The sequence below is a fragment of the Neoarius graeffei genome, chromosome 9 (genome assembly GCF_027579695.1).
Source record: "Neoarius graeffei isolate fNeoGra1 chromosome 9, fNeoGra1.pri, whole genome shotgun sequence".
Taxonomy (NCBI): domain Eukaryota; kingdom Metazoa; phylum Chordata; class Actinopteri; order Siluriformes; family Ariidae; genus Neoarius; species Neoarius graeffei.
The window spans coordinates 19,049,441-19,070,253 of NC_083577.1; the positions used below are offsets into that span (position 1 = coordinate 19,049,441).

At 40.3% G+C, this 20,813-nt stretch overlaps 1 protein-coding gene across 5 annotated transcripts in view; it reads left to right on the forward strand.

The window, feature by feature from the left end:
* The first annotated feature begins 1,132 nt into the window (after window positions 1–1,132).
* ankzf1 (ankyrin repeat and zinc finger peptidyl tRNA hydrolase 1) overlaps window positions 1,133–20,813 on the forward strand; it is a 54,355-nt gene continuing 34,674 nt past the window's right edge. For 4 of the 5 annotated variants that reach the window (XM_060929160.1, XM_060929162.1, XM_060929161.1 and 1 more), the window contains exons 1-5: window positions 1,133–1,202; window positions 7,584–7,731; window positions 10,575–10,696; window positions 10,819–10,921; window positions 19,636–19,814. In XM_060929160.1, coding sequence (XP_060785143.1) covers window positions 7,605–7,731; window positions 10,575–10,696; window positions 10,819–10,921; window positions 19,636–19,814 — 531 coding nt within the window. In that variant the 5' untranslated portion in view covers window positions 1,133–1,202; window positions 7,584–7,604. Of the gene's footprint in view, window positions 1,203–7,583; window positions 7,732–9,732; window positions 9,784–10,574; window positions 10,697–10,818; window positions 10,922–19,635; window positions 19,815–20,813 lie in introns of those variants that run through there. The other variant, XM_060929165.1, reaches the window with a different exon arrangement.

Here is a 20,813-nt window from a genome sequence, read left to right on the forward strand (position 1 = left end):
ATGGCTTGATTTCAACTGAATTTTTCTGGTACTGTGCAAGATAAAAAAAATTGCACAAAATGCAAAATGTGACAGATATTTGACCAAAGTTTAATATAAAACATTGATCTTGCTCCTGAATTTACCCGTGATATGTACTTTAACATGCACAGCAGCAGAAATTCCAGCTTCCAGTTCCTAAGCAATCATAATAAACCCCTTCTTATATCAAGATGAATATTTGTTTTGATTATTGTGGCCATAATCCAGAGTTGTGCTAAATAACCGGATACCCCTCTATCTCCCTTTCCTCATTCTCCAACCCATCCATATTCTTTACCCTCTTTGCAGAGGTGATTCTAGAGTATGTTGTGGCCCCAAGCAAAAATTTCCAAGGGGCCCTTCTGACCAGTGTTCATCACCAATATGTTTTAAATAATCTGACACCAACGAAAAATGTATGAAACCAAAGTTTTTTAAATTCCAAATGTGAAAATACAATGGTAAAGAACAATAAAATAAGCCCTTGGGCCCCGACTCTCGGGGGGCCCCTGGGCCAGGGGGCCCCAAGCAGTTGCCTGCCTTGCCTGGTCACAAGCTGCGCGTCTGCCTCTTTGTCCCCCTAGTTTGCATTCTTAACTCCCAGTTAGGGCGGCACAGTGGTGTAGTGGTTAGCACTGTCGCCTCACAGCAAGAAGGTCCGGGTTTGAGCCCTATGGCCAGCGAGGGCCTTTCTGTGTGGAGTTTGCATGTTCTCCCCGTGTCCGCGTGGGTTTCCTCCAGGTGCTCCAGTTTCCCACAGTCCAAAGACATACAGGTTAGGTTAACTGATGACTCTAAATTGACCGTAGGTGTGAATATGAGTGTGAATGGTTGTCTGTGTCTATGTGTCAGCCCTGTGATGACCTGGCGACTTGTCCAGGGTGTACCCCGCCTCTCGCCCGTAGTCAGCTGGGATAGGCTCCAGCTTGCCTGCAACCCTGTAGAACAGGATAAAGCGGCTAGAGATAATGAGATGAGATGAGATAATGAGATGAGATCCTGCAGAAGTAAGGAACACAAGAGTATACTCCCACACTCCCCAAGTTTGTGAATCAAATTGGTGGTATATTAAAGTAATATCCCGATGTGCCGATAGATGGCAGTAGTGAGCGGAAATGAAATGATTTACTGACTCCAAGAAGAAGAAAAAAAGAGAGAGACGCGTGAGCTCAAGCAACAAGGTGTAGTTTGAAAATGTTTTCCTGGTTGATTTTCTTATGTTCTGTTAATTATTCTCACCTTAAAGTTGTGTATACTTCGTATTATCAGAATAAATATACCGTTTGTTCATAACTGTACAACGAAGAAAACCGGAAAATACAATTGCTTTTCGCACCCGTATTCCATTTATGATTGGATAAAGGGTCTCTGTTAACCAATTACAGCGCAATACTTGTGTACTGATGGCCAATCATAGCACAAGAAGGCGGTGCTTGACGGACAACGGGTCGGAAAGAAAAGCAAGCTAGTACACGAGCAATGCGTGAATCATCTGTTTTCATGCTTTAGTCTGTTTAACGCAATTAAACACCTAATTTAACCATAAATAAAACAATGACCGACTACTAGGACAATAGCGATTAAGTTAACAGTTGAAATTTCTTCATTATTTCCAGATACAGAGTAAACTAGCTAGCTCACATTGTGAGTGGTGTTACTTTTATTTCAGAAGTTTGCCTACATACACTGTACTAAAGGGTAGAATGGGTACTGAGGGGTGGTTACATAGTAACTGGCCTATTCCTAGACTTTAGTTGCATTGCTTTGTGTAAATTGAGGTCTAAGTTGGTTTCAAGATCCATCACGTTTTTGGCATATATATATATATATATATATATATATATATATATATATATATATAATGTGTGTGTGTGTGTGTATACAACCCCGATTCCAAAAAAGTTGAGACAAAGTACAAATTGTAAATAAGAACAGAATGCAATGATGTGGAAGTTTCAAAATTCCATATTTTATTCAGAATAGAACATAGATGACATATCAAATGTTTAAACTGAGAAAACGTATCATTTAAAGAGAAAAATTAGGTGATTTTTAAATTTCCTGACAACACCACATCTCAAAGTTGGGACAAGGCCATGTTTACCACTGTGAGACATCCCCTTTTCTCTTTACAACAGTCTGTAAACGTCTGGGGACTGAGGAGACAAGTTGCTCAAGTTTAGGGATAGGAATGTTAACCCATTCTTGTCTAATGTAGGATTCTAGTTGCTCAACTGTCTTAAGTCTTTTTTGTCGTATCTTCCGTTTTATGATGCACCAAATGTTTTCTATGGGTGAAAGATCTGGACTGCAGGCTGGCCAGTTCAGTACCCGGACCCTTCTTCTATGCAGCCATGATGCTGTAATTGATGCAGTATGTGGTTTGGCATTGTCATGTTGGAAAATGCAAGGTCTTCCCTGAAAGAGACGTCGTCTGGATGGGAGCATATGTTGCTCTAGAACCTGGATATACCTTTCAGCATTGATGGTGTCTTTCCAGATGTGTAAGCTGCCCATGCCACACGCACTAATGCAACCCCATACCATCAGAGATGCAGGCTTCTGAACTGAGCGCTGATAACAACTTGGGTCGTCCTTCTCCTCTTTAGTCTGAATGACACGGCGTCCCTGATTTCCATAAAGAACTTCAAATTTTGATTCGTCTGACCACAGAACAGTTTTCCACTTTGCCACAGTCCATTTTAAATGAGCCTTGGCCCAGAGAAGACGTCTGTGCTTCTGGATCATGTTTAGATATGGCTTCTTTGAACTATAGTTTTAGCTGGCAATGGCGGATGGCACGGTGAATTGTGTTCACAGATAATGTTCTCTGGAAATATTCCCGAGCCCATTTTGTGATTTCCAATACAGAAGCATGCCTGTATGTGATGCAGTGCCGTCTAAGGGCCCGAAGATTACAGGCATCCAGTATGGTTTTCCGGCCTTGACCCTTACGCACAGAGATTCTTCCAGATTCTCTGAATCTTTTGATGATATGCATTATGCACTGTAGATGATATGTTCAAACTCTTTGCAATTTTACACTGTCAAACTCCTTTCTGATATTGCTCCACTATTTGTCGGTGCAGAATTAGGGGGATTGGTGATCCTCTTCCCATCTTTACTTCTGAGAGCCGCTGCCACTCCAAGATGCTCTTTTTATACCCAGTCATGTTAATGACCTATTGCCAATTGACCTAATGAGTTGCAATTTGGTCCTCCAGCTGTTCCTTTTTTGTACCTTTAACTTTTCCAGCCTCTTATTGCCCCTGTCCCAACTTTTTTGAGATGTGTTGCTGTCATGAAATTTAAAATGAGCCAATATTTGACATGAAATTTCAAAATGTCTCACTTTCGACATTTGATATGTTGTCTATGTTCTATTGTGAATACAATATCAGTTTTTGAGATTTGTAAATTATTGCATTCCATTTTTATTTACAGTTTGTACTTTGTCCCAACTTTTTTGGAATCGTGGTTGTATAATGTGATAGTTTATCGATCTATGTCTGTCATTTAAAAAGTATGTAGTTAACATCAGGTAGTGAAATGAGCCAAAGTATGTGAACACCTGGCCATAATCACTGCCTGACTCTCCTGCTCCTCTGCTGAATGGGCACAAATCCCTATAGCCACACTCCAGATTCTTCTCCAGGAGTGGAGATTATTATAACAGCATAGGAGGACTAAGTTAGGAATAGGATGTCTATTAAGCACATAATGTGTGATTATCAGGTGCCACAAAAAAAAAAAGCCTATGATGAAACACCTGTATCCTGGTGGTCGTGTCCATGATCCAAGCATATCCACAGTGCACAAGGACTCACAATGTATTTTAGTTCTCAAAACTACTGTTGGATTTGTTCTTCTGACCTCGCTTCAGGTGTTTTCAGCACAGGGGATAGCATCAAGTAGTCATATCAAGTGAAGCCAAGAGCCAGTGGAACGGCGTGACGTTGAATCTAAATTGTATTGCTCTATCGCACCATTCCATTGGTTCTCATTACAGTTCTAGTCAGTCGGCAATGAGGTCACATGCTACAGCAAATAGTGCCAGTATTTGTAGAAACCAAACACTCGTGGTCATGAACAATGAAAACTTGGAAGAAAGAAAAAAAAATTGCTATGACAACACATTCAAGGTGACTTGTAGAATTAGAATCAGATTTAAAATTCCTTTATTGTCATTGCACAGAGTACAACAAAATTGGTAAGTTGTAACGGTACATTGACAACAAAACAAGAAGTAGCTAGAGTAAAATAAATGGGCGTGTGTGTAATAAAGTGTGTGTGTGTACATACACGTGTATGTATGTCTCCAAACACACTTTCCGCCACACTCACGTGCAAGGAAGAAATTGTGCAACATGAGTAGGTAACTGAGAATGCGCAGTACAGTTATTAGCAGCTGAGCTGTTGCATTTCTGAGTTGCATTGCAAAAGAATGAAGTAGTGCAGGTAGATATACACTGTACATTTAATGTGCAGTAGTACAAGTAGCTAGTATTGATTGGCAGTGTTCAGTTCACATATGGTAGTGTGGACTGTGGTAGAAACTGTTTTTAAGTCTGTTTGTACGAGATTTGATGGACCTGAAACGTTTTCTAGAGGGTAGTGGTTTAAACAGATGATGTCCAGGGTGAGAAGGGTACATCATCTCAGCAGAGCAGTATGTTGTATGCAGTATGTCTGTGAACTTGATAATGGTGTTGGTGGAGTGGATGAGGGTACTGTCATATGTGTAGAGGAAGGGACTCGGCACACCGCCCTGTGGAGCGCCAGTGCTGAGTGTGAAAGTGGTACGTGGTATGCCAGTAGCTCAGCTGCGGACAGGAGGGCGGCTTGCTGCTCTGCTGAGACAGCAGGAGGAGAAAATGTCCTCCAGGAAAGGCAGTGCACAACTGATGGTCTTCTGTGCAGTGTTGAAAACCCTCTGAAGGGCCCTCCTGTCCGCAGCTGAGCTACTGGCATACCACGTGGAGATGCAGTAAGCTAGCACATCTCAGCGGAACAGCAATAGAAGGATAGCAGCAGCTTCTCCTCCAAGTTGTTTTTCTTGAGGATTCTCAGGAAGTGGAGTTGCTGCTGGGCCTTCTTGACCATTACAGTGGTGTTGGTGGAACAGGAGAGGTCCTTGGCAATGTGTGTGCCCAGGAACCTGAAATCAGGTACACTTTCCACATGTTCCCTGTTGATGAAGAGCAGTTCTGGGTCTGCCTTGTTTTTGTCTGTCTGTCCATTTGTAAACACTTTTTAGTTTCTGGAGCATAACTCAAAAACTATTAGGAATATTTTCATGACACCTGACAGTTATGTTAAGTGACTAGAGGAGTTGTGCCTTTTTGATGTTTTGGGATTTCTGTGCTTTTTATTCTTTTCATGTTTCCATGGCAACCAATTCAACTGAGGAAAATATCAAATGGGGTTTCATGTGGGGGCCAGGGGGGATATGCCATCTCCTGATGACTCTCTTGTTTTTGATGTGTTCAGAATTTAGGTATTGTCTGAACACCACACTGGTAGTCTTTGGACTTCTTTCCTGTAGGCTGTCTTGTCTCTTCTGGAGATGAGCCCAACCACAGTGGTGATGTCTGTGAACTTGATAATGGTGTTGGTGGAGTGGATGGGGGTATTGTCATATGTGTAGAGGAGGGGACTCGGCACACTGCCCTGTGGAGCGCCAGTGTTGAGTGTGAAAGTGGGGGAGAGGTATGGACCTATTCTAACAGACTGGGGGTAGTTGGTCAGGAAGTGCAGTGACCGATGTTTTGAGAGAATCCCAAGTCAGTGAGTTTGATGACCAGTCTACTCGGGGTGATTGTGTTGAATGCAGAGCTAAAGTCCATGAAGAGCATCCTCACATAGCTCCCCTGATGTTCAAGGTGGGATACTGCATTGTGAAGACCTGTGGCAGTGGCATCTTCTGTGGACCTATTTGCTCTGTAGGCAAGTTGGTGTGGATCAAAGGTGGGTGGGAGGCTGGCTTTGATGTGCTGTTGGACCAGCCTCTCAAAGCACTTTATGATGACCGGAGTGAGTACAACTGGGCAGTAATCGTTGAGGCCACTGATGACTGCTTTTTTCAGCAGAGGGATTATTGTAGCAAGCTTTAGGCATGGTGGAATGATGTCCCTGTCCAAAACCATGTTGAGGATTTTTGTGAAGACCTCTGAAAGCTGGTCTGCACAGCGTTTCAGAACCCTTCCTGTCACACCATCCAGACCTGCAGCTTTCTTTGGGTTCACTGTTCTGAACACACACCTCACCTCATGTTCTTGCACAGTGAGGGTGTGGCTGTTGTTGTAGGCTGATGGGGGTGTGATGGCTGTCTCAGCAGTATTCACCTCAAAGCGAGCAAAGAAACAGTTAAAGAGCATATTCTGGACCAATTTTGCGTGGTTTTTTTTTTTTTAAATATGAAAGTATGTCCCTTTACACGCTCATCCAGAAGGGTAATTTTGCACAAGGCCATCTGTCTACAGCAGAAAAAAATAAAATAACAAAACATGTCTGGAAAAATCCCAAGGGAGCCTGGAGCCAGATTCGTGATGTTATCTGCGGAAGCGCGAGCTTTGCATGGTTTAAGCTCACAGCCTGTGTAGACCAAGCGCTCCCATTTCTCTCTCATTGTCCGGTCTTTTGGAAAATGATGAGTACTAATCCCATCAAGATTGGTGTTGCTACACCCTCCTACGATGCATCTGTTAACCATTTTAATAATTACGCGATAACATTTGAAGAAATTTGCAGAAAACCACCAGGTCATTTTCTCATAAACAAACCAGCGCTGACGTAGGATTCAGAGGGAGGTGTCCCGCAGATGACGTCATGAAAATCAGTGTTTGCCGGGAAATTCAAATGCCAAGTTTTTTTCAGAGGTGGACCAATTCGCCTCAAATGGCTTGATTTCAACTGAATTTTTCTGGTATTGCACAAGGTAAAAAAAAATTGCAGAGAATGCAGAATGTGACAGATATTTGACCAAAGTTTAATATAAAATAGGAGAATTACATTGATCTTGCTCTTGAATTTACCCATGATATGCACTTTTAAGCTTTTCTGCCGGTGAGGCATCATCGATGGCAATCGTGCTGTTGCTTTTGTAATTGGTGATCTGTTGGATGCCCTGCCAAACCTGCTGTGGGTCGTTGTTGTTGAAGTGGTCCTCAGTCTTCCTCGTGAGCTACTTTGGCGTCCTCAATCTTCCTCGTGAGCTACTTTGGCATCCCCAATGCCTCTTTTCAGGTTGGCTCTTGCAGCGCTGTATAGTGCTCTGTCGTCAGACCTGAAGGTGGTGTTATGCTCCTTGAGGAGAGTCTGGACCTCCCTCATCATCCGTGGCTTCTGGTTGGGATACATCTGGCTGTGGTTATTGGATAATGTTAGATAATTGTAGAATCGTTGCCAAGATGCATTGAAGCTTTTCTGGTGCCTCTTATTGTCTTAACACTTACTAAGACACGTTTTTTTGTTTTTACCCCTTTAATATGTCACCTTATATTTGCTGAATAATAAGTCTTCAAGTCTTGTATAATAATGGCCATTTTTCTTTATTCCCTCAGTTCCTTGAGTGTGTTTCTTTCATGATGGCCAGACCAGATCGCTGCTCTTTGTTTGATCTCATTGTTGATCCAAAGCTCACTGATGGACTCCGGGAGATTTCAGAGTTGCAGAATCCTCAGGAAACTCTCCATGTCCTTGTCAGAGATGGTACTTTGTGTTTTTTTTTTCCCAAATTAATATTTTCTTGTTCACAACATGATAGACCCTGTTTTCCTCCTGTTGCTAAGAGTATATTTTTATATATGTGTATGTTATATGTGAATATAAGAATTTTGGGAAACGCAATATTTAGTATAACATTTGGGAATATCCACAGCAGAAAGGGAGTAACAATTGTAGAAGTTTGAGGATGAATCAGGCAGGTCAGGAAGGCAAGAAAACAACCACAGTCGTAGTCAGTCAGGATCAGGCACCAGCATCACATTAGGCAGCAGGAGTCCACATAGAACTCAACACAGAGAGAAAGTATATTATTGGGTATGTTCTTATCCTGCAATGGTTTAAAAGGGTGTACAATTTGAAAGGATGCAAGTGGGGAATCTGGTAGGTGTATCTATAACAGCATGACTAGAATGGAGAACCAGAAGGTAACACAGGCTTGAGGGCCCCCTAAGACATAGGCTACGTTCACATTGCAGGCTGAAGTGACTCAAATCCGATCTTTTCACCCCATATGTGACCTGTACCCGATCTTTTATTGACAATATGAACGACACAGATCTGATTTTTTCAAATCCGACCCAGGCCGTTTGGATATGTGGTCCTAATTCCGATTCCTATCCGCTCTTTTCATATGCGACTTCAGTCTGAACCGCCAGGTCGCATTCATCCGACTTACACGTCATCAACAAGCCACAAACGTCACTATTCTGCGCTGAAGTAGGCGGCGGGTCTCTCAAAAAACGTTACAACAACATGGCGCATAATCACGGGCGCAGATAGAGAGTGGGACTCGTCCCACCCAGATTTAAATTCACCTCGCTCGGTCCCCCCCACTTATAGGGAGGAAAAAACGTCTATGCTGTCTTTCTTTGCATAAGGCAAACCTCACGGAAAAATCAAAAGACTAATTACCATTCGGTTTATTGAGGTGCACAGCAGTGTATACATAGTTGCAACAACTCACATAAAACAAAACAAAGACTGATATTCGGTTGGTTGAGCTGCGCAGACTGCACAGGTTGCGAGCTCGAGCTTGGTTGCTATGGTAACCCACAACGAGTTTGACAGGCATATGGGGGTTGGGGTTGGTTTGCTGGCAGCTTTGTCCCCCCCAGTTCAAAAAACGTATCTGCGCCCCTGCGCATGACATCAATGCGAGGGACGCTTCGGGCTGTGAAGGTTCTGAATCTTCTCAATGGAAGGACGCAGAGGTTAGGGAGCTGATTTCCATTTGGGGGGATGCAGCTATTCAAGCTAGATTGGATGAGTCATACCGCAACCGGGCGGTTTTACTTCCGTAAACACTGGCCATGCTCACTGCGTGTGACGTCGTCGTATCCTGCAATGCGCATGCGGAACACTTTTAGGTCGCTTTTCGTTCATACTGAGGATCACATACAAGTCACATATATTTGTTAATGTGAACGACCTCACAAAAAAAATCGGATTTCACAAAAAAAATCGGAATTGAGCATTAAGCCTTGCAGTGTGAACGTAGCGATAAAGTGTTCGACTTTGTACGAAGATGCTCTGTACCTTGCTGTAATCTTCATAATTCAAGGTACTAATAAACAGACTGCACCTTTTGATTGAAATTGGTGTGGTGGATCATAATGGACTGGAATTTCATGATGGATGAGACCATTTAATGCTTTATAGGTAACTGGTAATATTTTATCAGGACAGAATTCTGCCGAAAACTAATGTAGTGTGAATAAGAACTAGTAAGGACTCTGGGCTACGTTGTTGCATTAAAATGATAGAATTTGTCAAATGAAATATTCATTGCAACTTTCATTTTTAACTGAAATTAGAGAGGACCATTTTTGGAAAGCAAACGATGTGCACAGCATGCTAGAAATTATGTATGATGTAGCTGAAGAGCAAGAATAGATAGTTAATTTTAAACCTTATCAGGCAGATAGTTGGTTATACTGTAGTGCATTATTCATGAAGTGTAGCCTTAAAATAATTTTTCCCCTCAAGGTTTCTTTGGCTTATTCAAGCAAAACAGACTCCACAGGCCATAAATATCTGGTGCAGTATGACCTCCTAATATCTGTAATATCAGGCCTTTTAATTACATGAAACCTGCGACAGATAATGCCGTAGGCGCCCAAATTAAAAAGGCACCCAAATTGAGGTCAAGTGCCCAAAATATGCTACCAAACGTAAAAAAAAAAAAGTTGATTAAATAAACTTGGCTGCATAAAACCCAATGTCTTGACTTTCTTCTTTAAAAACACCGAAATTAGCGAGAATTAGCATGTATTTCTCGTAATTGAAGCGAAATCTGCACCATTCCCATGTTGTTCTGGGTTCGTCGAACTAGCCGTAAGCCTCGCGCAGACCACAAATTCTCCATCAATGGTGATTGGCACGCCATGATTTCGTGGAGGAGCGAGACTCGCCTACCAATGACCAGAGCAGGATTTCCACATTAGCATCACAATGGTGCATGTTGGCAGACCGGCGCCCTCTGGCCTTTCGCACAACAAGAATAGCCAAACGTATGCATCAAAACGGAAGGCAAAAAGCCAAGAATGCAATAAAGGCAAAAACATTTTGCAATAAAGGTAAAAATAACATTCATAGATTTATTTATTCATAACTTTGTAGCTAAAATAGCAGCAGGTTTAAACACAGAGCACTGGGAAAACAGCACTTTGCGCATGCAGAAAAGCCCAAATTCAGAAATATAGGGTATAGCCCAAATTATGTAATTGAAAGGCCTGAATATGTGCCATAATATGTGACTATGTACAACTGATTGTAAATGATGATCTTGCTTTGTGATTCGAAGTGAAATTAAATGTATTTGTTTGTAGAATTTCCTAAAGAAAAGAGAGAAACTGATAGAAGAATAGATGAGGCAGTGCCACTTGGAGAAGTTTCAGACAGGAAGTTTTGCTCTGCCTGTCAGTGCTCATTTGAAAGTCGTGAAGAGCAGGTAATTGCACAAATTACCTACAAAGCTTTTAGCAATCAATTTATTTCTCCACTGAGTAAACATCCTGAAGATGTACATGTTAGTGTTTGATCAGATTTTCTGCACTTTGTATGTTTATTCAGATGGAGCATTATAAACTGGACTGGCATCGCTTTAATCTAAGGCAGCGACTGGCTGGACGATCACCAATCACAGTGGAGGAATTTGAAAAGAAGACTGGAATGGGTATACTTATTTGCTATAACATCTGTTTTAATATAATGAATGAAATCCAATTAGAACAGAGAATTGTACATAGATGATGCATAATTTTTTTTATTCGTCTGTGATAAATTAGTGTTATAGTACAGTCACAAGTAAGAGTTTTCTTAGCTCGTGCATTTGACTTTTTTTCTTCCTTTTTCTTAATTTTAGACAAATCAAAATTAACTCTTGCTGAGCACTTGTTTTTCTTAAGGCAGATTCTACCATAACAGAGGCCAGTTAAGTCCCATCTCGTTAAATTGCTGAATTGATTATTTTGATCATTCTATTAAGTTTTTCTAGTAGCATTTGGGGTCTTGGACATTCACAGTAAATTTTAGGACAGTAGTCCTGGTAACTAATTAATAAAAGCCTGACATGACAGACATGCTAAATGACAATAGAAACACATCGGTTTCTATCATCAAAATCTGACAGACAAACTAACGTCTACCATCATATTCTGACAGACGCTCTAGATGACAATAGCAACAAAACTGTTTCTTAAATTATTAATCTGACAAATTTAGTAATATTAAATACCTCATCACTAGAACCAAAAAATAAAATATTGAAATAAAAAAGAGAAAATTTATTTTCAAAATTGAAATATCAACAATAATTGTCAGAACAGTGACGATAGACACGACTGTGTCACTTTCGCGGGGAAATAACACATTGAAATGGCCTGTCGGCTGAAAGGGTCACAAGTGGCTCTGATTTATCTCAACTTACGATAGTTTTCCTCCAGAAAATTTTAAATATGCATGCACAAATATATTCTCAATGTTTCTATCGTCAGGATAGCTGACAGAAAATCTTACCTTGATTTATTTGATGAAATCTAGCTGTCAGAACTCCAAGTCTTCAGTAAGAAGTAAATGTCTGCTGTCACAAAAATCATGCGCAGTAGAATTTCCTCTTTGCGTCAGTCAACATGTGTGTGGTGAGGGCTTGAATTTTGCTATCGTCAGGTGCATTTGACTGACAGACTGACGATAGCATTTTTTTAAAATAACTGTGGGCTTCTCTTGTGAACGAAATAGTTTTTTCGCTGTTAATCTATTTCAACTCTATCTGTTGACACCCAAAAATTATAAAGCCTGCTTCCACACGATAACTACCAAAGATCCATAATGGCTGAGTCTATCGTCAGGTCATCTGACAGAAATTCACTGGCGATAGCAACAGGGATAATGAAAGTGATTTTTAAAATGGGAGTTATGTCTGTCAGATATGTCAAAGAAATAGAACTTTATTCTTTAAAAATCTTTTATTGATATACTCAGTGTATTTTTAAATGACGTGCTGTTTTAGAAGACCAAATACCATATTTTCAATCTTGAAAATATTACCTCACTGAAAAAAGGACAAGAAAAATTTCTTATTTTGTGGGCAAGTGGTTAATGGATCCAGTTACGGTAGACTCTGCCTAAAGAAAACGTGCTGGAAGGAATCTTTTTAATTAAAAATTGATTTGTAATGCATATATGCATACATGTCTTGCAGGGCTCGAAATTCATATATTTTTTTCACCAGCCAGCCAGACTAGTTACCTTCCAAAGTAACTAGCCAAACAGAAAATCAACGAGCCAAAATTTGTTCATGTATGAATTTTACTTCTGTCAAAAATAACGCAAAAGAGAGTAGTTACCATTGTTCATGACTAATGTGCATTTATTTCAAGACCTGAGTATTTTGATACTGTTGTTAAATACATAAATGAGAACAACACAGAGCACCATAATATAATATCAACAAATAATAATATATTGAAAAACTTGGCAACTTGGTGTATGACTATTGAAAACAAGTATACTTACAGTTGAACTCAAAATTATTAGCCCCCCTTAAATTTTGGAACATTTTCCCAAATATCCTCCAAATGTTTAAAGCATTGATAAAAATTGATATACACAAACAATCACCAGTACTATTCAGATGTTTGTGGTGCATTTTGGAATATGAAATTAGTTTTAGGCTGTCTTTATATGAAATATGGTAAAAATGAGTTGGTCAAAAATATTAGCCCCCATGTGGATTCTTGCTTTTAAAACACAGTTAATTAACCAATCAGCTTTTAAACAACACCTGTGCAATCAATTGGCTTCCTAGCAACACCTGTAGTCAATTGGCTCCATTCAACAGTTTAAAAGGACTCCAAGGAACAGGGCATTTGAATGAATGAGGAGGATTACTATTTGTCACAATGCCGAAGACTAAAGAAATAAGTCTTGAACTCCGACAAAAGATTGTGGAGGCTCATGACAAGGGCCAAGGCTACACTGCCATTTCGAAGAGGTTTATGGTAGGCATTGTAAGATCTCAAGAACTCTGGAAAGAAAAATTGTCAGAGATGTCCGTAAAGAGCCCCGTACATCTGCAAAGGAAATTGTTGCTGACCTGGCCTCTTCTGGAGTTTGTGTGTCAAGGCACACTGTTGTGAGGGCTCTTCATCGGAATGGGCTTCGGGGCTATCGTCCCAGAAGAACCCCCTTACTAAAACATCGTCACATCAAAGCCCAACTAAAGTTTGCCCGTGAGTACTTGAAGAAGAAAGATGAGTTTTGGAAGTCTGTGCTTTGGTCAGATGAGACGAAATTGGAGCTGTTTGGGCATATGGACATTGCCTATGTATGGCGAAGAAAGGGAGAGGCCTTCAACCCTGTGAACACAGTTCCCACAGTTAAACATGGTGGTGGCAGCATCATGCTGTGGGGCTGTTTTGCAGCCTCAAGTACAGGCAGTCTGGTTCGGGTGCATGGCACCATGAAAAAGGAAGATTACCTAAAAATACTGAAGGAAAACATGCAGAAGTCTGCTCTCACTTTGCGCTTAGGTCGTCGTTGGGTCTTCCAGCAAGATAACGACCCAAAGCATACATCTAAAATAGTCCAGCAATACTTCAAGGATACCAAGACCAACGTCATACAGTGGCCTGCACAGAGCCCAGATCTCAATCCAATAGAAAACCTGTGGCAAGTGCTGAAAAAGAACGTCCATGCACGAAAGCCATCCAATTTGGGCCAGTTGGAACAGTTTGCAATGGAGGAATGGGCCAAAATTCCTCAGGAGACCTGTGCCAACCTAGTGAAAAACTATTCCAAGAGGTTGTTGTCAGTTGTGGGTCAAAAAGGGTACACAATTGACTACTAATGGTCAGGGGGCTAATAATTTTGAACATCTCACTTTTGCTGTTTTTGGTTGAAACTCAGTGTGATAAGATATCGTAATGAAACTTGTTGGACAATGTCTTCATAGTGCATTTATTTCAAGAATAAAAACATTTGTTGTCAATGGTCATTTTCATGGAGAAATCAAGAATTATGTTCAATTCCACAAGGGGGGCTAATAATTTTGAGTTCAACTGTACTATCATGACTATGGCACCCAAAATATGTCCAACATGCTTTGTAGTGCTGCTGCCTTTCATGATGACAGGTTTGGTTTTTTTTTGCACACTTTACAAATTGGCATTTGCTGTTCCACGTCCTCCTCGCGATATCCAAAAAAATGCCAGATGACTGACCCCTTACTAGTTTTTTTAGGAACCAATTTGTCCGCTTCCATTTTTAATTTGTTGCTGAAATTGACAGAGCTTCCACAGTAGCCTATGCAACACCAGCGATTGCACGAACTGAGTCAGCACTGTAAACCGAAACTAGAAAATCTTCCCACAAGTTCCTTTCAGCACCTAGATGTCACCTGGGATTGGTTGGCGAGTGTGTGACGTTATTATTTGTTTGTTTGTTTGTTTGTTTGTTTTTTTACCCTTAGACAGCCTCTCACGTTACTGCCTGAGGGACAGGGAGAAAACCACCGGAAAATGTTTTAAACAAACACAAAACAAACGCAAGTCGGCAGATGACCATAAAATACTCGATAGTTACAATATAATAATTTTATGTATCTCTCACAGAATTTTCGGAGATATATCGAGTATATTCGATATATCGCACAGCCCTAGTCTGAATCTTCGCTTCATATATATTTTTTATTTTCAACTAGCCAGCCGGGCTGACTAGTGACAGGAATTACCCGCCAAATGACAAATGAAGTCACCTCGGGCGACCGGACCACCGCGAATTTCGAGCCCTGTCTTAGGAACCATTTTCCAGTGCCTTGCAAAAGTATTCATCCCCCTTGGTGTTTGTCCTGTTTTGTTGCATTACAAGCTGGAATTAAAATGGATTTTTTGGGGGTTAGCACCATTTGATTTACACAGCATGCCTACCACTTTAAAGGTGCACATTGTTTTATTGTGACACAAACAAGATGAAAAAACAGAAATCATGGAGTGTGCATGAGTATTCACCCCCTTTCGTATGAAACCCCTAAATAAGAGCTGGTCCAACCAATTCACTTCATAAGTCACAGAATTGGTTGATTAAGATCCACCTCTGTGCAATCAAAGTGTCACATGATCTGTCACATGATGTCTGTATAAATCAACCTGTTCTGGAAGGACCCTGACTCTGTAACATTACTAAGCAAGCAACATGAAAACCAAGGAGCACTCCAGACAGGTCAGAGACAAGTTGTCGAGTAGTATAGATCAGGGTTGGGTCTTAAAAAATATTCTAGGGAGCACCATTAAATCCATTATAGCAAATTGGAAAGAATACATCACCACTACAAACCTGACGAGAAGGCCGCACACCAAAACTCACAGATCAGGCAAGGAGGGCATTAATCAGAAATGCAACAAAGACACCAACGATAACACTGAAGGAGCTACAAAGATCCACAGTGGAGATGGGAGTATCTGTCCATAGGACCACTTTAAGCTGTAAACTCCACAGAGCGGGGCTTTATGGAAGAGTGGCCAGAAAGTCATTCCTTAAAAAAAGGCACCTTTGGAGTTTGCCCAACAGCATGTGGCAGACTCCGCAAACACATGGAAGAAGATTCTCTGGTCAAATGAGACTAAAATTGATCTTTTTGGCCATCACGGGAAATGCCACGTGTGGCGCAAACCCAACACCCTGAGAACACCATCCCTACAATGAAGCATGGTGGTGGCAGCATCATGCTGTGGGGATGTTTTTTCATCTGCAGGGACAGGAAAGCTGGTCAGGACTGAAGGAAAGATGGATGGCATTAAATACAGGGCACTTCTGGAGGAAAACCTGTTTGAGTCAGCCAGAGGTTTGAGACTGGGACGAAGGTTCACGGTCTAGCAGGACAATGACCCTAAACATACTGCTAAAGCTACACTGGAGTGGTTTAAATGGCCTAGTCGAAGCCCAGACTGCAATCCAATTGAGAATCTGTGGCATGACTTGAAGATTGCTGTACACCAACGCAACCCATCTAACTTGGATTTGGAGCAGTTTTGCCTTGAGGAATGGGTAAAAATCCCAGTGGCTGGATGTGCTAAGCTAATAGAGACATACCCCAAGAGACTTGCAGCTGTAATTGTAGCAAAAGGTGGCTCTATAAAGTATTGATTTGGGGGGGTGAATACTTATGCACACTCCAGATTTCTGTTTTTTTCATCTTAATTATTGTTTCTGTCACAATAAAACAACAATTTTCACCTTTAAAGTTGTCGGCGTGTTGTGTAAATCAAATGGTGCTAACCCCCCAAAATCCATTTTAATTCCATCTTGTAATGCAACAAAACAGGACAAACACTAAAGGGGATGAAAACTTTTGTGAGGCACTGTATATGAAAGATTCGACAATCTGGCAATTTCTCTAGGATAACAACATTTTTTATTTGTACTGTATTTTATACAAAAGTACAGAAAATGTTACTTAACATAGTGAGTGTATACATGGTGTGCCATTACTTTTGTTCAGTTTTCTGAAGCCCATAAAATACAGATATGTAGATCTACAGTTTTCATACTTTGTCCAAAATGCTCAGATAAGTTGAGTCACTAGATAGATTATTATAATAAAAATGTGTGTTTGTTATAAAGTTTAGGATGGTTTTACATGCTTTTTTATGGACCAGTAAAGTGCATTTTGATGCAGTAGCACTGATTGTTAACTTGTTGATCTAATAGATTACAATAATCAACAATGTTCATAGTAGCACCTCTCTTTTAACCCTCTGGGATCAAGAGCTTTGCTGGTGAAGCTTGGCAGGTTTAGAATGAGTAGGTCATGCATTTAGGTAAATATCTTTGAGTTTTTATCATACAAGCATGATAAACATATTGATAGAAACTTTACACTTTCCTATGTGCCCACTACCAAATAATATTATATTTTTTAAATTACCTAAATTAGATGAAACATAAAACTTGTCACCTTACTCGGTCACACTGGAGTCGGAGCACTGAGTACCCACTTATGCATTCATAAAAGACTATTCACATGGTAACAGCATGATAATCACTTTCACTTTTTTGCGGTGGGAATGCCTACCATAAACAGGATAAAATCTGTCAGCCATAGTTTAGGCTATTCTGAGGTAAAACTTGTTGCAAGATGGCACACGGATTTTATGTGCTTCGGATGATTCAGGATTCAATTAAATCTTGAGAACTGTGACACTGAATAGTGCCTTTTTTTTTTTTTTTTACTTTGACTCAATCCAGCCGAAGATCAACTCGAGTAAGTGTAAATATTATGAGCATATTGGTTAACATGCATGTGGTGTAGTGCATACACAGGAAAGATGACTGAACAATTTTTCCAGAGTTAAAAGTATTTTCCTCAAAAATGGTTAATTTTGCTCTATTTTGAGTTGAGAGTAAAATTTGGAGTTGGAGCAAAATTACAGAGTAATTGTATAACAGAATTGGTTGTGACTCTGAACTGAGTAAAATAGTACAAGTGTTAATTTCAAGATACACTGAATAGAGTCAAATACCAAAATAAAGTCAAATACCAGATAAATGAAGCTGTTGTAAAAAGAAGTTTTAGAACTGTGTTGGAATGTGTGAAAAAAACATTACCTTACCCATTGTGACTTGACCTGATAGGATTAAGAGTTGACCTGATGGGATTAAGAGTTGGCCGTAGGAGGCCATCTTCTCAAGAATTTTGTGGCTGCTGTCTCGCATAGAGGCTGTAGCCACTATGTCATCGTGTTGTAAGAATGAGTGTAACAATTGCGCACTGCGCATGCGCCTACACGTGTTCCGATTAAAATGGCCAGTGAGCGTATACAATTCTGTTCACCATTTGAAATAAATGGACTAGACTAAAGAAATTGCTTTTAGACATGTTTATGCTTATTACAGAGAGAAAGTGCGTTCCTATTTTAAAACATACTCCAGGTTGTTCCCCTTTCCTATCTTTCTTCGGCCAGTGGTCTCATGGGTGATGTAGATGTGACGTACTTCTGAGTTGTTGCAAGAAGTTGTTGAAAAGAGACCACTGAGCTCTAGCGCCGGCCTTTTCCAGGAAATAATAGTTTCGGTCATGGCGACAGTGTGTGTATGTTAGCCTTGGTTCGGAGGTTTCAGTTTCAAAAAACTATCAGATGTAAGAGTAGAATAATATAAAGTACAGACACTTGGTGTATATATATATATTTTTTTTACTTCTGTTTTTTTTTGTTTGTTTTTTTAAATTGTTAATTTTTGGATTACACTTAATTTTTGTGGCTGCTACCTCATAGAGTAAAAAAAAAGTGTCTATATAAATAAAATTATATTTTACTATGTGGTGGACATGGTATCAGAAAAAATTTTATTTATAAGTAGTAGCCACATGTACGCATAGGGTACCTATTTTTTACTCTTCTCATTGAATACCCCTCCCACTGCCAATGCTTTATCCCAAAACAAAAGGACATATAAATTTTTTGATGGCTAGTTAATTGTCCAAATCAGTGGAGCAGGTTTAAGTTTTTGAGCTTGATACATTCCTAAAGCCTGACGCACACTGGCAATTTTCCGTTGCTTGATCATGCAACTTTTTGACGCAAGTGAAAATTTGCTTCTTGTGCAGATATTTGCGACGGTGACTTTTTTTTTTCTTAAATGCAATTTTTCCCATAAGGGCTAGTCTAACATTGCTTGATATTCTGTGACAAAAAATCGCCAGTCGCTGACTTGTTGCAGAGATATTGCCGTGTGCGCGTCTTTGCAGTAACGAAGCGATCACCTCCAAAGGCTAAGCCAATCCCCACCCGCGGAGTAGTCACGCGATTTCCACGTGACTCACATCCCCCTCCCCAAATCGCCCACTGGTCGCAGATGACGCGCACATGCAGCTACCCGAGAGGGGAAACTTGCATCCAGAAATCGCAAACTCTTGTGATGAGAAGTCACCCGTGTACGCCGGGCTTAAGACTGAACAGAATGGCCTCAAGTGACCAAAACGGTTCATCACTATGGGTAAGGTCATGTTTTTTCACACATCTAGTTACTTCTAAAACTGCTTTTTATAACATCTTTATTTATATTATTTTTTTAAAAGTACAATCATGACATGCATACTATATAGATATTGTAGCTGAACTTAGGCTGAATACAAAAGTCATATGACTTTGAATTTACTGCTTAGATTTGTTGAAATTGACAACAAAATCAGAGTATGCCAGAATCATTAGAGTGACAGAAAATACCCTCAGATTCCAGAGGGTTAAAATGTCTGTGTTAAAAGAATAATATTTATGTATTAGTAAAATAAAATCGAGGTATAAACTTATTCACTACTTGTAAACTTGCATGTAGACAATTTTTCATAATCAAAGTTCTGTCTAATTTTGTTTCCTGTGTGTTTGTGACCAGGTGACATATCGAGTATTTCAGGTTCAGACTCTGAGGATGAGGAGTCACACAGTGAAGATGACTATGATGGTGCTAATAATGTGATGTCTTATGGGGGCCGTTTATCTACCAGGGTTTTGCTCCAAAACGCTCAGGGACAGTATTTATGTCTGTACCGCTGTGCAGTACAGAAAAGTAAAGTAAGTACATTAGAAGAGTCATATACAAAGTCCTTCAGAGCATAACTTTTTTTTTTTTCTTTTTTTAAAGTATGTTTATAAGCTGCCATATCAATACCAAACAATGTTAGGCTAGCCCTTATGGGAAAAAAATTGCATGCATTCATAAGATTTATTTCCACGTATAATTAATGTTACTCTTGTTGAGAGTATAGGCAGTGGAAATTAGTTTTAATCATGATATTATGAAACGCGGCGGCACGGTGGTGTAGTGGTTAGCGCTGTCGCCTCACAGCAAGAAGGTCCGGGTTCGAGCCCCGTGGTCAGCGAGGGCCTTTCTGTGCAGAGTTTGCATGTTCTCCCCGTGTCCGCGTGGGTTTCCTCCGGGTGCTCCGGTTTCCCCCACAGTCCAAAGACATGCAGGTTAGGTTAACTGGTGACTCTAAATTGACCGTAGGTGTGAATGTGAGTGTGAATGGTTGTCTGTGTCTATGTGTCAGCCCTGTGATGACCTGGCGACTTGTCCAGGGTGTACCCCGCCTTTCGCCCGTAGTCAGCTGGGATAGGCTCCAGCTTGCCTGCGACCCTGTAGAAGGATAAAGCGGCTAGAGATAATGAGATGAGATATTATGAAACGCAGCAAAATGTTCCCAAATGCCCCTGCCTAGGTATAAATAAAATATTGTCTTATTTTTAATAAAAAAAAATCCACCAATATTCTTTTGGTTTCTTAAGTATTGCTTTAATTGCATTTCTTGCAGTATCCTCTTCATGCGCTCATGGAAGGCGGTCGCATTTCTCTGCCTCTCCTCTCCCTTATCTTCCCTGCTTTGCTCCTCTTGTCTCATCTGTCTATTGTTTATACTTTTGAGAGACTATCTCCGCACTGCTCTCCAAACTAAAAAATCATGGAATTGATAAATTGTTCTCTTAACCATGGTAGCCCCAGGGTCTTAAAAGTCTTAAAGTCTTAAATTTAATATTCCAAAATTATGGCCTTAAAAAGTCTTAAATTGCTTT